Source organism: Pelobates fuscus, chromosome 8 (assembly GCF_036172605.1).
Source record: "Pelobates fuscus isolate aPelFus1 chromosome 8, aPelFus1.pri, whole genome shotgun sequence".
In the NCBI taxonomy this organism is placed as follows: domain Eukaryota; kingdom Metazoa; phylum Chordata; class Amphibia; order Anura; family Pelobatidae; genus Pelobates; species Pelobates fuscus.
The window spans coordinates 39,977,879-40,000,145 of NC_086324.1; the positions used below are offsets into that span (position 1 = coordinate 39,977,879).

At 39.6% G+C, this 22,267-nt stretch overlaps 1 protein-coding gene across 1 annotated transcript in view; it reads left to right on the forward strand.

Annotated features, from left to right (window-relative positions):
• MYO3B (myosin IIIB) overlaps positions 1 to 22,267 on the forward strand; it is a 382,767-nt gene that overhangs the window by 317,374 nt on the left and 43,126 nt on the right. The window contains exons 28-30 of the mRNA XM_063429713.1: positions 51 to 131; positions 17,198 to 17,303; positions 20,485 to 20,548. Of these exons, the coding sequence (XP_063285783.1) occupies positions 51 to 131; positions 17,198 to 17,303; positions 20,485 to 20,548 (251 nt within the window). The remainder of the gene's footprint in view (positions 1 to 50; positions 132 to 17,197; positions 17,304 to 20,484; positions 20,549 to 22,267) is intronic.

Genomic DNA, 22,267 nt, shown 5'->3' on the forward strand with positions numbered 1-22,267 from the left:
CACAGTCACAAACTATCATCACCTTGCATTGCATGTGTCTTCATTTCTAGCATGGAGAGGATATGACGCTCGGAAGAAAGTTCAGAAATTAAGGGTCCAAAAAAATGAAGCAGCAACTACCATTCAATCAGGTAATAAAGGTTCAACATGACAAATCTGTTTATAAGGAACTCTGTGACATACTCTTATAAACAGTATAGTTTAATTCTATGGAGCTCTGTGATACACTCATACACAATGCACATTACTATGATGTTTAATTCTATGGAGCTCTGTGATACACTGAGACACAACACACATTGCTATGATGTTTAATTCTATGGAGCTCTGTGATACACTCATACACAATGCACATTACTATGATGTTTAATTCTATGGAGCTCTGTGATACACTCATACACAATGCACATTACTATGATGTTTAATTCTATGGAGCTCTGTGATACACTCATACACAATGCACATTACTATGATGTTTAATTCTATGGAGCTCTGTGATACACTCATACACAATGCACATTACTATGATGTTTAATTCTATGGAGCTCTGTGATACACTCAGACACAATGCACATTACTATGATGTTTAATTCTATGGAGCTCTGTGATACACTCAGACACAACACACATTGCTATGATGTTTAATTCTATGGAGCTCTGTGATACACGCATACACAATGCACATTACTATGATGTTTAATTCTTTGGAGCTCTGTGATACACTCAGACACAACACACATTGCTATGAGGTTTAACTCTATTGAGCTCTGTGATACACTCATACACAATGCACATTACTATGATGTTTAATTCTATGGAGCTCTGTGATACACTGAGACACAACACACATTGCTATGATGTTTAATTCTATGGAGCTCTGTGATACACTCATACACAATGCACATTACTATGATGTTTAATTCTATGGAGCTCTGTGATACACTCATACACAATGCACATTACTATGATGTTTAATTCTATGGAGCTCTGTGATACACTCATACACAATGCACATTACTATGATGTTTAATTCTATGGAGCTCTGTGATACACTCATACACAATGCACATTACTATGATGTTTAATTCTATGGAGCTCTGTGATACACTCAGACAACACACATTGCTATGATGTTTAATTCTATGGAGCTCTGTGATACACTCATACACAATGCACATTGCTTTGAGGTGTAACTCTATTGAGCTCTGTGATACACTCATACACAACACACATGAGTAAAATGCGGTAGAGCTCTGATATACTGATATACTCAGACACATTTCACATTTCTGAGGAGTTTATTAAATGCCAGCGTATAGTGAATTGGAATCTGAATTTAAGTGCAATTTTAAATGTAAAGTGCTAACTGTTGAGACATATTCTATAGGCGATTGCTCCTTATTTAGCACTTTGTCTCAGAATAACACCTGTTTTCCCTTGATATATCTCCTCCTATGTGCTTTTTAAAACAGGAACTTATTATAGGGGGGAAAAAAACGTTAGACAGAAGGACCAATCGTTCCTCCTTAAAGAAAACTTGGGAGGTCATTTCACATTCCTCTGTAACTTGCTTGGTTCTTCAGAAAGTCTTTACACAGCGTAGCTTTAAAAAAAAAAAAAATCCAGCATGAGTTATATTATCATAGTCCGTATTCAAATTCTCTGTGTGACATTCAATGCAGGAAGCCTTCCTTAAATAACACACCTCTTACAGGATAAGAATGCCGCAACTTTGGAAGAGTATCATAATATAATAATAATAATTTTTTTTTGCATTTACTTTTAAAGATTTGTTTTTCATGATTTACACTTTTTAGTTCATTTAAATACAAATAAAGGGAAGAAGGAAAAAAAAAAAAACAAATCCAGCCTATTAAAAAAATCCTTATCATTTTGGGAACATTTGGCATACATGTTTCTACAAACCAACTCATATTGAAATGTGTTTTCCTTTCATCTCATTCCCAGTAAAATCGGCAGAGGGGGCTTATCCCTTTAACATCCTCAGAACTTCCTTTTAGAATTCCCGAACTATTACAGCACATTCACATGCTAGAAACAAGATGCCTTTTCATGCTGTCAACCGTTTTCATCTGAAATGTAAATTAATTCTTGCTGGTTCGCCTTGACAGAGATCAAAGTGTGGAATTAACCTTACTGGGCCTTCTCCCCACTAGAATCAGTTCCAAAGACTGCAAGGTTAGTGTTGGGGGGCAATCATAATTGTCATCTGTGGCACTTGTCCAAGCAGTGGACCGTATCCAAGTCTGCCTTTTCAAATCACTGATTTTTTTTTTTGTTAACAACCTTATCATTGCTGTAAACTGTGTGAAATAGTATACTCCTGAAAAATTCTATCAGGATTACCCCATTCTTTGTTAATTGGAGAAGACATTTTTTTTTCATGTTGCAGAATATTATCTAAACGGTTCTGACAGCGATTGATCTCAAGCTGGTTGAAAACAGGAGCATGGCCCCATATGAATATCTCTTAACTTACTGAGATTGTTAGTTTTTTCATTTTTTTTATTTGCAATGCAATGCAGTCTTTTGGGGTATAGAAAATTTGCATTTTAAAAATAAACAGACGCCTTTCAAATACATGAGCTGGTGGTCGAGAGCTCTCAGCGGGCTTATGTACTTCACAATCCATTGATCAAATAGAGGAGACAAGAAAGACTTGAAAAATAATCGAGTTAAAGATACATTTCCTATGGGTATGGACATAGGCATACAAATGGGAGTATCTGAAATGAAATGCTGTCAGACACAAATTCACAAAATCACTGCTGACAATTGACTGTTACACAACTTTTGAGATGTACCAAGTGCATAAATATCTTTATATATCTAATATCTAATATCTAGATATCTACTTATCAATCCATAACAGGTCTCAAAATGTCCCCAATCCCGTTGAGCAGGCCTGAAGGGGAGCATAGACTTAAACATTATGGAGGACATTACTTTATTTACTTTTATACATTTTTTTTTTTTAAAGTTATTTTTTTATGAACCGCGTAAAAAAGCATTATTTCACAGTTAATGTATACAGCAGGGAATTTAACTTTAAAGGGACATTATAGGCAACTTGACCACTTTCAATGAAGCGATCTGGGTGCTGTGTCCCTGTCGTTTTAACCCTGCGACTGAAAACAGTGATGTTCTGCATGAACGACAATGTTTAAATTGCAGGGTTAAAATGCCTTTACTGGCAGACATAATGACATTTTCGATCAGATGGTCTCATAGAAACCTGTGAATCAGCATAGTGTTTTGCTGCACACGCATCCTAGCCTCTCGATGTTTTTTTCTGTGTTGAAGCACTGGATTGGCTGAGATCATCAAGATTCATTATCTCAGCCAAGGATGTGAGCAGACTCAGAGACATCATCAAGGCTTGGCAGAAAAGTTGAGTAAACCACTATTATCAACACTCTAATACTTCAATGTATGCCGTTTGTCGAATTATGCCATTTTAAAGTTTATACTCATTTATTGAGATTTATTTTTCTCATTTTGTTATGATGTTTGATTCCTTTATTTCACAATTGTTTATAATAATACATGTATAAGTTACATGTGAATTACAGCTTTGACATACATTCCTTTTTGCGATTACATGTCGTACGAAATCCTGTACAATATACCATCTATCTGTCAATTCACTACCTCAAGGCGTCAATGATCTCTGTACGGTACTGATATATTTCATACATTGTTTAACCTTATGTTGGACAAATTATCCGTTGTACTTGTGATATACTTTATTGTTCTATACTCTTTTGCCTAATATTTGTACGATATCCTTATTCTTGTTTTGTGATGGATAAAAATCCTCAATAAAAGAAAAAAGGAAAAACAAAAGGGGAGTAAAAAGACTTTGATTCCTTACAGGGACCAACTACCTAAACAGAAAGCAAGACAATATAGTGTTAGAAATACATGTTTGTATTCCCAACACTACAGTGTTTCTTGAAGCATACAGGGTTAAAAGTATCCAGTGTTAGTAGATTTTCCAGAAAACACATACACACACGTTTGTTTTGTTTTTTTTCCCCTCACACTGATATTGACAGTAAAGGAGCTGTTGCAGGTAATGTATCTTTTAATTCTCACTTCCTCCTAACTTCGAACAGGCTAATAATGTGCCCTTCACGCTTGAATCGACACACATGTGTGCTTTCCCATTATGTTATTAATGAGTGCTTCATAAAATATCATCATGTGCTTGAATGAAACCGTGTGAGAACGGAGTCGCAGAACTGACTGGAGACATCTGTCACTCAAATTACGCAGGGTGACAGATGACAAATAATCCGCTTCCACTGTTCGAAGTGGTTATTATTGGAACCTAAAATAACAATACAATGGTAGGAGGTTCTTCAAACCCCTATTTACTTAGCGGTAAATTCATTTCTATTATTTAATGTTTGTTAACATTTTGTAAGGGGTTCAGCTGTTTCCTTGCCGGTTTGCCGGTTTCATCAAGTGCCAATCCGGTGGACAGCCATTGTCACAAACCCTGCAGTCTCATGCAGAAACACTGACAGCAGCCTCTGCACGCACACCACTTTTTATGACATGACATGATGGAATTCGGCCTAGTCACTATCCTATAATGTTTTGGGGGTGTGGATATGACAATTACTTCTCCCCGCCTATAAAACACCAACGTTTCAAATGAACAGTGCCCTATGGTGGTTTCTCCTTGACCCACTAGCGCGTTTTTACTATTTTGAATTACTGTTACTGATCCAGCTTCCAATTTGACCATTCTGTATTGTGAAAACGGATCTATACTTTAGATTAAACACTCACATTTAGAGATCACAATCCTGCCATGGAAAGACTTAAAAGTCACTAATAATAAAATATATATATATATATTTTTTTTTTATTTACAAATATAGAAATATTTAATACAATAAACCAATACCCGTTGGTGATGGGTGTGAGCAGGAAGAGTAAACACAGCAAACATCTCTCCTAATTGATGACATAAAGCTACTTTAACCAATAATTACTTGTTAATCAATTCTACCAATTAAAGGATAAATAAGCACTGAAACCACATTATAACACAGTGAAATCAATAACAAATACACATGTGCACAGTACCTGAGCTGTCTGTTTTAAACACACACCGCAATGTCTATATGGAACATTATGGGTTAGACACATCTGTCACTCGTTAATATCATCAATGCCCTTAGCTGTCTAGAACCTTCAACTTGTGATGTAATCGAAAACCTAGCAAGCTCAACTTCGCAAGATTAACAAGTAAATCTATAGTTCATTCTTGTTATCGGTTAATCCAAGATTGAAGAGGAGAATTACACGTTTTAGACCAAAACAGATGAGCTAAAATAGTAGCTAACTTGAAGGATTTTTCTATTTTTCCTTTTTTTTTTTTTATTCCTTTTATTCCCAGTTTAGTAAATAAGCCCCTATGTGTGTTAGAAGTGTGATTTGCTGCTTCTAAAGCAACCAATGACTTATGGAATAACAGGCCTGCAAGGCTATGCTGAGAAATGACTCCCAGATAACATAAACCATGAGATCACAACTGGAATTATCAGAACTATACGATACATTTCTACAATTTGACACATGTATCAGCAATAGCAAGCATGTCAGAGTTGGGCAAATAATGAAATGTGAGGCTAACCGTCATCTTGTATTTCTGTATTAATTCTGACAAGGCCTATGTCCTTGTGGCAATAACTAGTGTTATTCTAGGTAACTCTTAATATTTTTAAAGGTTTGGAAGCAGATCCTCCAATTCAGTTAAATCAGATCCCGGTATAGTAAAGCCGTATCTCTAGCAGGCTATAGGATTTTTTTTAATTAAAAATCCTATTTAGAATGAGATTTTCTTACTGTGTATTTAGAACCAGTGGAATGTGGAAATCATTGCAGACCTTTCTGGCAAGAAAACAGTGAAGTTTTTTAGGAGTGTCATTGTTATATGCATGTATTACAAAGAAATTAAACTCACGGTAATGTGTATGAGTGCATCACATAGCTCCCAAGTGCATACTTCCCAAGTATTCCTATTATGGAGGGACAGTCCCTCTTCTGGGGCCGTATCCCTCTGTCCCAATCTTCTATGCCAATGTCCCTCTTTATTGGTGTGTTTAAGTGTATAACAGAGCTCCACATAAAACTCCCAGTAATGTGTCTTTAAACTACAATAAATGTGTTTAGAAAAAAGTCTGTGTAAATAAGGTACATTGTTCTTATTCTAAATTAAATTTTCTTTGCATAAATTGATTATGCCTAAAATTTATTATAACTGAAATACCCTTGACTACACCCCGACTTACACCCCTAAATAGTGTCACTCTGTCCATTTAGAAAGTGTGTCTCAGAGCTCCACAGCAATAAACATAACAATAATGTATATGAATGTGTATCAGAGCTCCACAGCAATAAACCTAATAATAATGATAATGTATACGAATGGGTCTCAGAGCTCCACAGCAATAAACCTAACAATAATTTATACGAAAGTCTCAAAGCTCCACAGCAATAAACATAACAATAATGTATACGAATGTGTCTCAGAGCTCCACAGCAATAAACCTAACAATAATTTATACGAAAGTCTCAAAGCTCCACAGCAATAAACATAACAATAATGTATACGAATGTGTCTCAAAACTCCACAGCAATAAACATAACAATAATGTATACGAATGTGTCTCAAAACTCCACAGCAATAAACATAACAATAATGTATACGAATGTGTCTCAGAGCTCCACAGCAACAAACCTAACAATAATGTATGCAAATGTCTGAAAGCTCCACAAGAATATATCTAACAATGATATGCATCAGTGTATCAAGAGCTCAGGGCAAAATTATATTTGGAAATAAACTGTGCAGAGGCAAGAAAAATTTAGCAGCAGGTCCTCTTTTGTGCTGCTAATAAAAAAAAACACACACACACACAAAACATAAATAATGACGTCAAATTGGAAACCAGTTTTCTTCTTGGAACAGCAAGCTATTGTTAATGATTTGCATAATAAGTGGTTTGGATCTTTATAGCCCGTGTTGTTAAGAAAGCATCTGAGCTTTCAATTTACTGAATTTTAAATCATTGATTCTCGGTGATAAGAATTCCAGGACTTTGTTACTGTAAAGAAAACTTTCCTGTAATTTTTAAAACATTAATAAATATATGTATATATAAAAAAGCCAGCACTGTAAAGGAAATGGCTAAACAGTTTCAGCCTATAAGTGCACTTTATTTAAAAAAAATAAATAAATAAATAAACTTTTGCATTAAGACCGCTTTTTGGAGACTATGGAGAGCATGTAGGTATTGGCCTTGGTTTTAATGCAAGTTCTACCATTTCTAAAAAAAAAATGTAAAATTCTGTGTTTTTATTGTGCAGGTGATTACAGAGCATAACAGTAACGCCACAACAGCGTATGCGTTAATCATTACAGCATTGACAGGGGCACAGAAAATAGTGCACATTTTATATTTTATAATAAGACGATTTTGAGCCATTTAAACACATCATGCGTGGTGCAGAGTGAACTGGTCTAGATACCAGTGGATAAGTTAGGTATGTGTTGCGACTTAAGTTTGAGCTCTAGGCTTGATCATAGTTTCTTAACATCTAGGTCGTGATGCTTTATAGGATTAGTGCCTAAGAGTATGGTCAGCCCTTTTGCCATTGGTGGTGCGGGTGCAACAAACAAAATCCCAAATAAATTGTATTGTACTAGAAACTCACTATGTTCTTTAATAGTAATAAATAAAAAAATCAAGTTATTTTGACATGGATATCCACAGCTCCCCAACACCTTCAGGGGAGGCACCCTTGAGCGCAATCAATACTTCCATCCTATTTAACAGCTGATTCACATTATTTTGCTGTCTTTAAATACTCAAGAGCATTAGACAATCGTATTCTACATAATTTATTTCTTCTTTTTTTCTTTCGTTGTCACATTTTAGCTTTTTGGTTTGGGAGCAATTAAAGAACATTATGATACCTGTCTAGTTAATATGATTAAATACTGTAGGATTTCCTGTGTCATCTCAACTTGACACATAGGTGTTATGACTAGTGTTGTCGCGAACCCGGAATTTTCGGTTCGCGAATGGCGAACGCGAACTTCCGCAAATGTTCGCGAACCGGCGAACCGCGCGAACCGCCATTGACTTCAATGGGCAGGCGAATTTTAAAAACAACAGGGACTCTTTCTGGCCACAATAGTGATGGAAAAGTTGTTTCAAGGGGACTAACACCTGGACTGTGGCATGCCAGAGGGGGATCCATGGCAAAACTCCCATGGAAAATTGCACAGTTGATGCAGAGTCTGCTTTTAATCCATAAAGGGCAGAAATCACCTAACATTGACACCTGTCCTCAAAGCCCAGCCCTGATACACACTGACACAGAGCAGATTAGAGACTGTTCCCCCTACATAGGGTCACTTGGCAGATATGGATTGACACCTGTCCTCAAAACCCCTGAAACACACTGACACAGAGCAGAATAGAGACTGTTCCTCCTACATAGGGTCACTTGGCAGATATGGATTGACACCTGTCCTCAAAACCCCTGATACACACTGACACAGAGCAGAATAGGGACTGTTCCTCCTACATAGGGTCACTTGGCAGATATGGATTGACACCTGTCCTCAAAACCCCTGATACACACTGACACAGAGCAGAATAGAGACTGTTCCCTGTCCACAGAGACCATGATACACACTGACACAGAGCAGAATAGAGACTGTTCACCGTCCACAGAGACCATGATACACACTGACACAGAGCAGAATAGGGACTGTTCCCCCTACATAGGGTCACTTGGCAGATATGGATTGACATCTGTCCTCAAAACCCCTGATACACACTGACACAGAGCAGAATAGAGACTGTTCATCCTACATAGGGTCACTTGGCAGATATGGATTGACACCTGTCCTCAAAACCCCTGATACACACTGACACAGAGCAGAATAGAGACTGTTCCCTGTCCACAGAGACCATGATACACACTGACACAGAGCAGAATAGAGACTGTTCACCGTCCACAGAGACCATGATACACACTGACACAGACTAGAATAGGGACTGTTCCCCCTACATAGGGTCACTTGGCAGATATGGATTGACACCTGTCCTCAAAACCCCTGATACACACTGACACAGAGCAGAATAGAGACTGTTCCCTGTCCACAGAGACCATGATACACACTGACACAGAGCAGAATAGAGACTGTTCACCGTCCACAAAGACCATGATACACACTGACACAGAGCAGAATAGGGACTGTTCCCCCTACATAGGGTCACTTGGCAGATATGGATTGACACCTATCCTAATGATCCCTGATACACACTGACACAGAGCAGAATAGAGACTGTTCCCCCTACATAGGGTCACTTGGCAGATATGGATTGACACCTGTCCTCAAAACCCCTGATACACACTGACACAGAGCAGAATAGGGACTGTTCCCCCTACATAGGGTCACTTGGCAGATATGGATTGACACCTGTCCTCAAAACCCCTGATACACACTGACACAGAGCAGAATAGAGACTGTTCCCTGTCCACAGAGACCATGATACACACTGACACAGAGCAGAATAGAGACTGTTCACCGTCCACAGAGACCATGATACACACTGACACAGACTAGAATAGGGTTGTTCCCCCTACATAGGGTCACTTGGCAGATATGGATTTACACCTGTCCTCAAAACCCCTGATACACACTGACACAGAGCAGAATAGAGACTGTTCCCTGTCCACAGAGACCATGATACACACTGACACAGAGCAGAATAGGGACTGTTCCCCCTACATAGGGTCACTTGGCAGATATGGATTGACACCTGTCCTCAAAACCCCTGATACACACTGACACAGAGCAGAATAGAGACTGTTCCCTGTCCACAGAGACCATGATACACACTGACACAGAGCAGAATAGGGACTGTTCCCCCTACATAGGGTCACTTGGCAGATATGGATTGACACCTGTCCTCAAAACCCCTGATACACACTGACACAGAGCAGAATAGGGACTGTTCCCCCTACATAGGGTCACTTGGCAGATATGGATTGACACCTGTCCTCAAACCCCCTGATACACACTGACACAGAGCAGAATAGAGACTGTTCCCTGTCCACAGAGACCATGATACACACTGACACAGAGCAGAATAGAGGCTGTTCACCGTCCACAGAGACCATGATACACACTGACACAGAGCAGAATAGGGACTGTTCCCCCTACATAGGGTCACTTGGCAGATATGGATTGACACCTGTCCTCAAAACCCCTGATACACACTGACACAGAGCAGAATAGAGACTGTTCCCTGTCCACAGAGACCATGATACACACTGACACAGAGTGTCCGCGTGAAATAGGGCCGTGAGTAATGACGTCACGGGTAGCCTGCCCATAGTATCGCATAGGGTGGAAGAGCTGATAGGACATCTGAAACGTATTGGGATGGAGATGCTTAATTGTTCTCCAAAATGCTTGACACCACCCCATAGTGAATCTCTGCAAACTTTAATACCATCAGAGGAGGAAGAATGTGGCAGCCCACTGGGATTATTCGAAAAATTTCAAATTGATGATTTTCCAGACCCTGGGGTTGACATTAGTCCAGATTTACATCTTGTGACCCATGAGGATGTTCCAGGCACTACTTGTTAAATAAAGACAGATAATAAAGTGAATGATCCTTCTCCTTGGGACTTGCACCCTGTCGTTGAAGGTGGAGTAGGCAATGGCAAGAGCATGCTGTGGGTAGTCAGTGCAAACACTCTCTTCCCGGTGAATAATGAGGAGACTAACTATGATGACGTTATTTGCGTTGAAAGTAATGATGCCAGAGATCTTTTGAAACCATATGGAAGGAACGAATTGGTTAAAAGAAAGGCAAGAGACCACCTGCATATAGACAAGAATACGCATAAGAGAAAGAAGAGAACAGGTGAAAAAGAGAAGCTGCAGACTGCCTATCTGCAAATAGTTGAGTTATGTCCTGAAGATGTCCGTGTTACCACAGTGCAGACTCTGTTTGATACACTACTGAGGAGAGTCAGAGAAACCCCAGATCTTCACGTATTGGATGAGTCGGTGCGTGGAGTTGCAGAGAACGTAGAACAAGAAATATTTAAACTTTTCCTGTGTACTGACAGCAGATATAAGAATAAATACCGGATCCTCCTTTTCAATTTGAAGGACCCTAAAAATCAGATCCTGTTCCGTCGTGTGGTCCTTGGTGAAATCACCCCATAGTGTTTGGTTCTAATGAGTGCAACGTAAATTGGCAATGTGCACTGGAACAGTTCTGCAGAGCACACGCTGAAGGAAGGACTGACAGAGCCGCTTGAAGACAAGTAACTGCTATTCAATCTATAACAGTGAAAAACAAATTTTGGTTTTAAAAGCACGCTATAGAGACACCAGATATGATTGGCAATGTGCACTGGAACAGTTCTGCAGAGCACACACTGTAGGCCTGAGACACCCGCTTGAAGACAAGTAACTGCTATTCAATCTATAACAGTGAAAAACAAATTTTGGTTTTAAAAGCACGCTATAGAGACACCAGATATGATTGGCAATGTGCACTGGAACAGTTCTGCAGAGCACACACTGTAGGCCTGAGACACCCGCTTGAAGACAAGTAACTGCTATTCAATCTATAACAGTGAAAAACAAATTTTGGTTTTAAAAGCACGCTATAGAGACACCAAATATGATTGGCAACTGTCAAAGCACGCTGGAACAGGTCTACAGAGCACACGCTGAAGTAGGCCTGACACCCAGACGCTTGCAGACAACTAACTGATCTTCTATTACAGTGAAAAAAAATGATTTCTTTAAAATGTAAAGCTTAACCAATTGTTAAAACAGATATGAGTGGTGGCACTGGGCAAGTAGGCACAGTATCCAATGTGAACCTCACACAGAAGCTGGCAGGCAGGCAACTGCTCTTCTATTACAGTGGAAACAAAATTTTGGTTGTAAAAGCACGCTATAGAGACACAAGATATGAGTGGCAACTGTCAAAGCACGCTGGCACAGGTCTGCAGAGCACACGCTGAAGTAGGCCTGACACCCAGACGCTTGCAGACAACTAACTGATCTTCTATTACAGTGAAAAAAAATGATTTCTTTAAAATGTAAAGCTTAACCAATTGTTAAAACAGATATGAGTGGTGGCACTGGGCAAGTAGGCACAGTATCCAATGTGAACCTCACACAGAAGCTGGCAGGCAGGCAACTGCTCTTCTATTACAGTGAAAAAAAATATTTATTTTAAATGTAAAGCTTAACCAATTGTTAAAACAGATATGAGTGGTGGCACTGGGCAAGTAGGCACAGTATCCAATGTGAACCTCACACAGAAGCTGGCAGGCAGGCAACTGCTCTTCTATTACAGTGAAAAAAAAATATTTATTTTAAATGTAAAGCTTAACCAATTGTTAAAACAGATATGAGTGGTGGCACTGGGCAAGTAGGCACAGTATCCAATGTGAACCTCACACAGAAGCTGGCAGGCAGGCAACTGCTCTTCTATTACAGTGAAAAAAATTATTTATTTAAAATCTAAAGCTTAACCAATTGTTAAAACAGATATGAGTGGTGGCACTGGGCTAGTGGGCACAGTATCCAATGTGAACCTCACACAGAAGCTGGCAGGCAGGCAACTGCTCTTCTATTACAGTGAAAAAAATTATTTATTTAAAATCTAAAGCTTAACCAATTGTTAAAACAGATATGAGTGGTGGCACTGACTGTGCAAATGGGCAAGGCATCCAACCTGACACAGAAGCTGGCAGGCAGGCAACTGCTCTTCTATTACAGTGAAAAAAAAGTATTTATTTTAAATCTAAAGCTTAACCAATTGTTAAAACAGATATGAGTGGTGGCACTGGGCAAGTGGGCACAGTATCCAATGTGAACCTCACACAGAAGCTGGCAGGCAGGCAACTGCTCTTCTATTACAGTGAAAAAAAATATTTATTTTAAATGTAAAGCTTAACCAATTGTTAAAACAGATATGAGTGGTGGCACTGGGCAAGTGGGCACAGTATCCAATGTGAACCTCACACAGAAGCTGGCAGGCAGGCAACTGCTCTTCTATTACAGTGAAAAAAAATATTTATTTTAAATCTAAAGCTTAACCAATTGTTAAAACAGATATGAGTGGTGGCACTGGGCAAGTAGGCACAGTATCCAATGTGAACCTCACACAGAAGCTGGCAGGCAGGCACCTGCAATTACATTACACAGGAAAAAAAAAAAAAAAAAAGCAGCCTGATGTTATAGCCCTAAAAAGGGCTTTTTGGGGTGCTGTCCTTACAGCAGAGATCAGATGAGTCCTTCAGGATTGTAGTGGACACTGAATACCCTAGCCTAGCTATCAATTTCCCTATCTAATCAGCAGCAGCTAAACTTTCCCTCCTCTCACTAAGCATGCATCTTCCGAATGAATCGAAAATGGATGCTGGGAGGGAGGTTGGAGGGTGTGGAAGGGAGGGAGTGCTGCTGATTGGCTGGAATGTGTCTGCTGACCGAGAGGCACAGGGTCAAAGTTTGCCCAATGATGACGAATAGGGGGCGGATCGAACTGCGCATGTGTCCGCCCGCCGCGGCGAACGCGAACACGCTAATTTCGCCAGGAAATGTTCGCCAGCGGACAGTTCAGTACATCACTAGTTATGACATGTCTTCTGGCTATTACAAGCAAAACGTTACTCATCGCTTGACATTGTATATTGAAATAAACATAATTTTTAAGCAGCAGTTGAAAATTTGCTTTTCTAAGGAAACATTGAAAATGATTTAATAAACCACAGAAACATACTTTAAAGAAATTCTATAGTGTTAGGAATACAAAGCTGTACTCCTAACACCATAGTGTTCCGTTGCCCCCCTCCCTTTTAACAGTTAAAATATATAATGTTTTTAATTTACCTTATTTGGTGCTGGCTCCATCTCTGCGTCCTCCAGCATCATCAAGAGGAAGAACCTAATGGCCATGCATGGTAAACGCCCCACACATGCATTAGACCTTAATGCTTTCCTATGGTTTTTTTTTAAGACCCTGTATGTCTAGAGGCAGTTTTAACCACTAGAGGCAGTTCTATCCCTGCAATTAGTGATGTCCCGAACGGTTCGCTGGCGAATAGTTCCCGGCGAACATAGCGTGTTCGCGGTCGCCACGGATGGCGAACATATGCGATGTTCGGTCCGCCCCCTTTTTTTTTGTGGTCTTTCAGCCAAATTTAATAATACTAAGTACAAATTACTTAGTATTAGTAAATTGTGCCCCTACTCGCAATACCGTAATGTTCCCACGCTGTGTAATTTGACTCATAACTCTCTGATTGGTTACTTAATCCACCAATCAGAGTGTTATGAGTCAAACTACACAGCGTGGGAAAATTTCACAGAACTTTCCCACGCTGTGTAAAATGACACAGATCACTCTGATTGGGTGGCTTGAAATCCACCCAATCAGAGTGCTCTGTGTCATTTTACACAGCGTGGGAAAGTTCTTTGGAATTTTCCCATGCTGTGTAAAATGACACAGAGCACGCTGATTGGCTTAAACCAACCAATCAGAGTGTTCTAAGCCTAATTGCAGGGCGTGGCAAGGCTTTATAAGCCGTGACCCGCCCTGCGGAGCTAAGTACGCGGCGTGCCCTTGAAGGGTGAAGAAGGGTGAAGAAGGATTCATTTTCAAAGTGCGACGGTTTTATTGGCTTTTTGTTTGGCCTTCTTGGGGGCTGAAGAAAGAAGATTTTAGAAAGGTTTGGGGACCCCTAGTCACCTGGGGGGAGGGACATTTTTTTAGGGCCTCCACCCGCCGCTCATGGGTTGGGGCCGTCGGGGAGGACATTAGGTCCCCCCCTATTGGTATTTAGGGCCCCAACCCGCCGCTCAGGGGTGGGGGCCGGGAGGAGGACAATAGCTCCCCCCCCTCTTGGTATTTAGGGCCCCCACCCGCCACTCAGGGGTGGAGGCTGGGGGGAGGACAATAGGTGCCCCCCATTGGTATTTAGGGCCCCCACCCGCTGCTCATAGGTGGGGGCCGGGGGGAGGACATTAGGTCCCCCCCCAATTTGTGTTTAGGACCCCCACCCACCGCTCAGGGGTGGGGGCCAGGGGGATGACATTAGGTCCCCCCCACTTATTCTTGTTTAGGGCCCCCATCCAATTCGCCTGCCTATTGAAGTCTATGGCAGCTCGCCGGGTTCGCCCGTTCGCGAACATTTGCGGAAGTTCGCGTTCGCCGTTCGTGAACGGCAAATTTCGTGTTTGCAACATCACTACCTGCAAGGAAAACATTGCAGTTTGTCTAAGCACATTGGTAAACTGCAATATGTTCAGCTGTAGGGTTAAGGGGACAGGGACACTGCACCCAGATAACTTTAATGAGTTAAAGTGGTCCGGATGCAGATGGTGTACCTTTAATCTTGGTCCCTATCTTTCCTAGCACCTTTTACTACTGTCTAGTGCCATTTTAGTACAAATGCTGTAGCTCGTTGTAATGCATAAGGGGCAAAAAATATTTGAAAGCCATCACATCAGTTGATCACCCACTATATGAGCTCCTGGCAGACAAAGTCCAGTCCCTCTATTGCGACTTGGCTAATATGGAGGTAGACATCCATATTATCATGTCCAACTTGAGCACTATGAGCTTTGTATCTTTGGTAGCCAAGACCTGTACCAGATAGCCTTTGTCATGGTCCTTCACATGTCCTTATTTATGTGGGTCCCATAATATAATCCTCCTCCTTCAATAATGGTGCACAGAAAATAACATGAACAGAGCCTCAACTATGGAATAAGAAACAAATCTCTTGAACTGTAATGGTTCACTATGGAAGAGAGAATATACGAGGATAAAATCCACCCCACACACGAGGTCACTGTTGCTCGGAGTGGGTCTTCACGTAGGCTCTTTTTTCCCCCTTTTTATTGGCATCTCTTGTTGGAAGACTGCCCACACAGGTTTTCAAAATTTTCTACTTTATTTTTTTTTTTAGATTATTTTTCTCCTTTTCTTTCTTTCTTTTTCTTTTTTTTTTTTGTCAGGGCTCACATTTTTGTTGCACAGGTCTACTGTTATCTAAACTTTTTGCTCCTATGACTTGCTCTTCATTGATAGCAGGGATTTCTGATATGCCTATTAGCAAATACTGTTAGGTTGCTATTACTACTGTATAACCACTTGGATTGGAGCATATTGCTAGCTTTGTGTATTATTAGTTAGTCTTGGTTGGAATGACTGCTATTAGGCTCTATCCTAATATGATACATTTTTGGCATACTTGTCCGTCTATGTGTATGGTTAATTTGGGTCCCATATACACATGGGTTATGAACCGATGACTTGGTCTACGCCATTTCATGTATAGGTCGCACTCCTAGCACACACAAATGCTCTGACCTTTAAACCGTCGTATTATCATACAGTCTCATATGAAATTTCAGCTATGTAACTATGTAACTATGTAATATGACAGCTCTGAGGCATTGTTTCAATGCACTGACTTAAACTGCTATCTTGACTGCTTAGTGTTGTGCTATCTTACTGGCACTTGTACATCGATCGGTGTGGCTATCTTGTGCACACTCTACACTGTTCCACCAATCATTGGTGTATACTTTCTTTTTTTCTTTTTATGTATTGAATTCTACTTCTAGATTACATCTTTGTAACATATGAGGCTGTGTTCTCATAGTGACATCTCGGCCTATATCTGTTTATCACTAACTACCGCTTACTACCTTGGCATTGTTATGCTGTAATATGTGCCATGTCTTGCCTTGTTGACTTGTGTGCTCACTCATGCAATATTCGGAAATGTTTTATAATCAAAATGTTTTCAACAAAACTTGGAATGAAAAAAAATGCCACTGTTTTTTTTAAACTGAAACATGGTTCTTGAATCCCATTTTGAAAATGAAAAGCAAAATCAGCCAACCAGACAGACGTTCACCTATGCATTTAGCTTTCCAACACAGGTTACCCGACCCACCTCCAAAGATCAACTCCCCTTTGTATAAAATGATGATTTAGTGAAGCAAGTTTTCTGTGTTTCTGTAAACTATAACAGTGACTTAATTTATTGTAATAACGGTCCTATTATTTTGTTGTGTCTATTACAGCCTTTAAAGGATATGTTGCCAGGAGAAATTATACTGAATTGAAGAACAATAAAGTGGAGTCCAACAAAGATCCTAGTTCAATCTATGAATGTGAAGTTGGCACATGGTAAGTTGTATGATTTTATAAGGGTTTATTGAAGTACTTAACTAGGTAAATTGAATATCTATAATTTGTATCCCATTCATATACCTGAACTCACTTCGACTATCATAAATCGTCCTGCACTGTCAAAACAGACCTAAATTCTGCAAATCACATTCATTGCTATTCCAACCTTTTTTTTTGTCTATAAATTATGAAGGTGTCTAGTTGGAGAAACTGTGGGTTTGTTTCCATGCTTGTTGGTAAAAAGCAGCCTTACCAAGAGCCAGTGAAAATAAAGTGTAAAAAACTAACACGTTGCTTGATTCACACTTTCCATTCCCGTCCACCTCCACTGGTACCGACCACCACTTAGCATTTACCATTTTGTAAATTTGTTGAACATCAGGATAAAGGTAAATTTGTCAGTATACTGCCATAACAACTAAACAAGGGCACTATAAAAGGTTCATCTGACCATATTGCTCCTACAGGGTTATTTACTGTGAGAATTCAAAGTCAATTTCAAATTTAAGGTAAAAACACCCAAAGTGGAAAAATTCTCTAACCCAGCTAGACTTTCAGTTTGGCTATTCTGGCCTTACATTTTAAAATCACTCTAAATTCACTTTGAATTCTCACAATAGAATATCCCTGTTAGTGCTTCCATACACCTGATGTATAGATTGGCTTTAGAATGTAAATATATTTAATAGATTCAACGTATTTTTCGATATAGGATATTTTGCAGTCATTCATTTGTCTTTTCCCCTTTGCACCAAGATGAGACAGGTATACCTTTTATTCAGAGAGCAGCCAGGATGTTTAACATGCAAATCAGGTGCTCCCATTAATCTTTACAGAGAGGGTAAAACTTCTGAGAGACGCTAATTACCAGTCGTTAACCATTTTCGTTGCATGAAAACTGCTTGTAATTGCGAGCAACAGTGACAGCCATTTTAACAATTACCAACCACTAAATGGTTGCGACAAGCATGACAATTAGCCCTGTGATGTCTCCTCTTCAGTACGGTTTCTTTATCAACATCCGTTTGTCAAAATCTTCAGAACAGAAGCCTGGGAAAGCCACCAGATGGGGTGCTGCTGGTTGGCTTAGAGCGGTCAGCTGATTCTTGAATCCAGGGGTGCCCAAAAGGTAGATCCCCTTATGTTTTACAACTATAACTTCCATGATGAAGAGTCATAGCAAAGGCATTCTAAAGGTGTGCAAAGCATCAAGGGGAATGTAGTTCTACAACATCTGGGGATCTACCTTTTGGGCACCTCTGCTCTAAGCCAATAAATAGCTCCCCCAACTTTGCAGGTTACAACACAAGTTTTTATTTCCTGGGACTTTCAAAGCCATATTGGTCAGATCACCAAAGGTCGAATGCATTATTCCTCTTATATCATTGAGTTGTTGGAAATAATACCAAGGTGGGAAATTTTCATAAAAGCTCAGATATAAAAAAAAAAAGTATAGGCATTTTCGGTCACATAGCTATATTATGGTCATGGTTTTCAGTAGATTGACTACTTTCAAGCAGTAGACAACAATACAGTAAATATATGGAAATTGGAGATTCTTCAGGATCAGATGATCTCTTCCACAAACTGTCCTTTAAGCTTCTGCATAGGTGATTCTGGTAAGAGGGCCTTTGGGGCTAAAACCTCAAATCGGGATATCTTTAGCCCTGACTCTACATTTGGTGGAGGAGGAAAAAGGATATTAGTGTTTTTATTCATTTCTTTTAATTGTACATCTTGAAGCAGCTGCCTATTATAAAAAGAAAGATCAAGACTACCTAGGGGGAGCATGGGTCACCACCAGATGACTGTTAGGAAGGGGTCCTGGAGAAAAGATCTTTGCTGCACACTAATTAGCTAGCTGTGTTAGTTTGTTAGAGTGGTGGGATCACATTGAATACCTGGTGTGCTTGTTTCCAGCTATACTTGGGCTGATATTTCAGAAATCCGCAGCAGTACACATAAATGGGTATAAAGGAGGGGACATAACACAGAGAGGCAGAATTATGCCTTCTTAGTGTAGGGGTCATTAAGATTTCCTTAAACTCCAGATGTTTCTGGAATCTAGCAACACTGAGTTTCTGTACATCTGCCAGATTTGTGATCTTGCAATTTAATTTTCTATTTGTGTGTCCCACATATTCTGCACCGTAAACTGTGTGGGTTTTGTACCAATTTTTTTTTTTTTTTTATAACATGCAATTTTTGAAAAGTTAGTTTTCCCTGAATGCACTTATTTAAAGCATTTGATTTCCACATGCACCATTACTCTGGTGCTAATGACGTTCCTATACCAATGTAGCAGTTTGATTCTTCATTCTCAGAGCAGAGTGAGGGTTTACTCTGTTTATTGAATAGCCATTAATCTAATAAAGTATATGAAAACATTGCTATTCAGTATGCAGAGTAAAGCTTCACTTCTGTAAGAGAATCTAGTCCCTGGTTTCCTAGGTCCAATTCCAAAATGGCATGACCCAGTCATTAAGAGAAATCGAAATTAACAGGAATCACCGTGATCAGACTGTTTTAACAGCAAGGAAAATCAATAGCTCTTAAATAGTTTAGAAATGAGTGGCTTCCAGAAGCTGCCTATTCATATTCAGAAGATTTCTAAGTATGATTAACAAAAAATCTGAATTTCTCTAAAATGTAACTGTTTGCAGATATATTCCGTCAAGTTTCAATCAAAGCACAATGCTTGTCCACAGTTATTTTTTTTCTCCAAGTCAGATGTCTAGCTCCATATATGTCCCTACCAGGCATCCTGAGAATCTGTGACATTGCACTCAAAAATTCTGATACTGTTACTTGTAAAACTGGGATATCTGGAGAATTGCCCAGGAAAATTCAAGGACAAAATAGCCCAACTAGAAAAAGTCTCCAACTTACCTTACCAAAATTTGCAATTCATCTGTCAGTTGTTTACAATTCCTGGTTTGGTTTCTTATTTTCCTGTCCTAAAGCTTGATACCTACGGGATATGAGAATCTAACACCCCTATACCTTTCTTCTAATATATTACATTCCCTTTCTGTGTTATAAAAGGTCAGCGAGCCTGTATACATTAATATATTTAAATGCAGTTAGACGTGACCTTTCCTATATTAAGGAAAGTAGTTTTCCCTATATTAAGGAAAATAATTCTTGCATTTCTTTCCTTGGGTGATTTTCATTTCAGGCAAGAGAATTTTGACTCAAGTCATTCCCCGGAATTAAACAACATCGAGCGGCGGACAGAAGAGGTATTCTTGTTTAGCCTCTAAAGTAACATGGTATTGTCGTTGGGCATTCCACAGTCTACTGTTCTTGAAATGTGTTCATGGCTATTTGGCTGGGACATGTGAACATGAAACCGATAGTTATGTTTTGAAGTCTCTGAGACAAAAGCTTGCTTGCTAAGAACTTCAGTGCTGTGGAAAGACAGGGAGGTACAGTGGATGAGAAAATCAAAAGACTGGAAATTTTGCTGCTGAGAATAAATGCTAGCTTGCTCCCTGAGGTGGTGTGTCTATGCACTCGCTTTGCTACAGATGTTACAGCCTCTATTTTAGTAAAGACCTGAGGATTTTTGGTAGCACTTTGATATCTGCTCGAATTCAATATGTGAAATGGAGGAGTCACTCTGTGACTTGGAGCATAGCGCGGGCTTTGAAGTCTGATCCAATTTTTGCTGCTTACCATTTGATGTTGAAAGGCTGAAATGAGGAAAATGTACAGTTTTTTGCCAGTAACTCTGCAGAGCATATGTAAGATTAAAAAAACAAAATCCTTTGGATGATGTACTTAGAAATGTTAAGCAGATTAATACCTTCCTATAGCATTTTGCTGATACAAATGGGAGCGTGGTAGAAAAAAGTGCGTAATACACGCTCTGATTTCTATACCATAAAAATGTAGCTTAAACTAGAGAGTTATTAGATAAGACACATTGTGATGCGAGGTGCTTATTCGGCCTTGTTTAACCACTTCTTGCTTTAAAGGGGCAAGGAAGATCAGCTGGTCGGGACCAACAAGCCCGGAGCTAAGTGGGGTATTTTACAAGTAATGTAAATTAAGATTCAGTTGTGTTATTTATACACACTAAACCAGTGTTCTTAAAACCTGTTCCTGTGGCCGGTTCGCAGGCCAGGATCTGAAAATATCCTTAATAAAAACGACCGAGCCAGAAATTAATTAACCTTTTCTAAAGCAGAGAGGCCATGATTGCTGGCCTATTATTTGGTCTTGAACACAGGTCAAAGTTATTCGCTAAACTCCAAATTCTAGAGATTTGACATCTGAAGTTAGGAACAGATTTTCAAATTGTGACTCCCCCCCCCCCCCCCCCCCACCCCTGTAGTTTCCCATATTCAAAGCACTGTTGAAACACACCGTATGGACAGTCTTAGTTTGTTTCTGACATTCTTTATTTTTGTCAGTGAACAGTGAAAATTAACAAGCTTAGTACATTTCAATGAGAGGCTATACAGTGGTAAGTAGTACAAGATGCAATATGAGATGTCTGTTATACTGCACTGATTTTTGTAAAATAAAATATAACCTGCTTAGTAGAGACATTTCAATGATAAGCTGTACATTAGTAAATAGTACAAGAGTCAGAGTTTGTTTTGCACAGTACAAGTACACCTAATAAAGTCCTTATTAAAACTCAGTCGCACAAATTTTAGGGCGTTTTTTTCTTTGTTGTCCCCAGATGAGGGCCCCCAGAGAATAAATCGGAGACAGGAGGGTAGGGGGCGAGAAATCAGGACTGTCCCACAGATTATGGAAAGCTTCGGAAGTTTGACCACACACTCTGTCTCTTTCATATGTTCAGACATATAGATGTACAGTATGTAAGCAGACACTGAATCTGCTCTCTCCCTCCTGTGGGAGCCCCTGTTACCTTCTGTTATAATTACAGCAGACCCAAGCTCCTTACACAGCAGCAGTATGCAGGCAGGCTCATAATTTAAAACCAA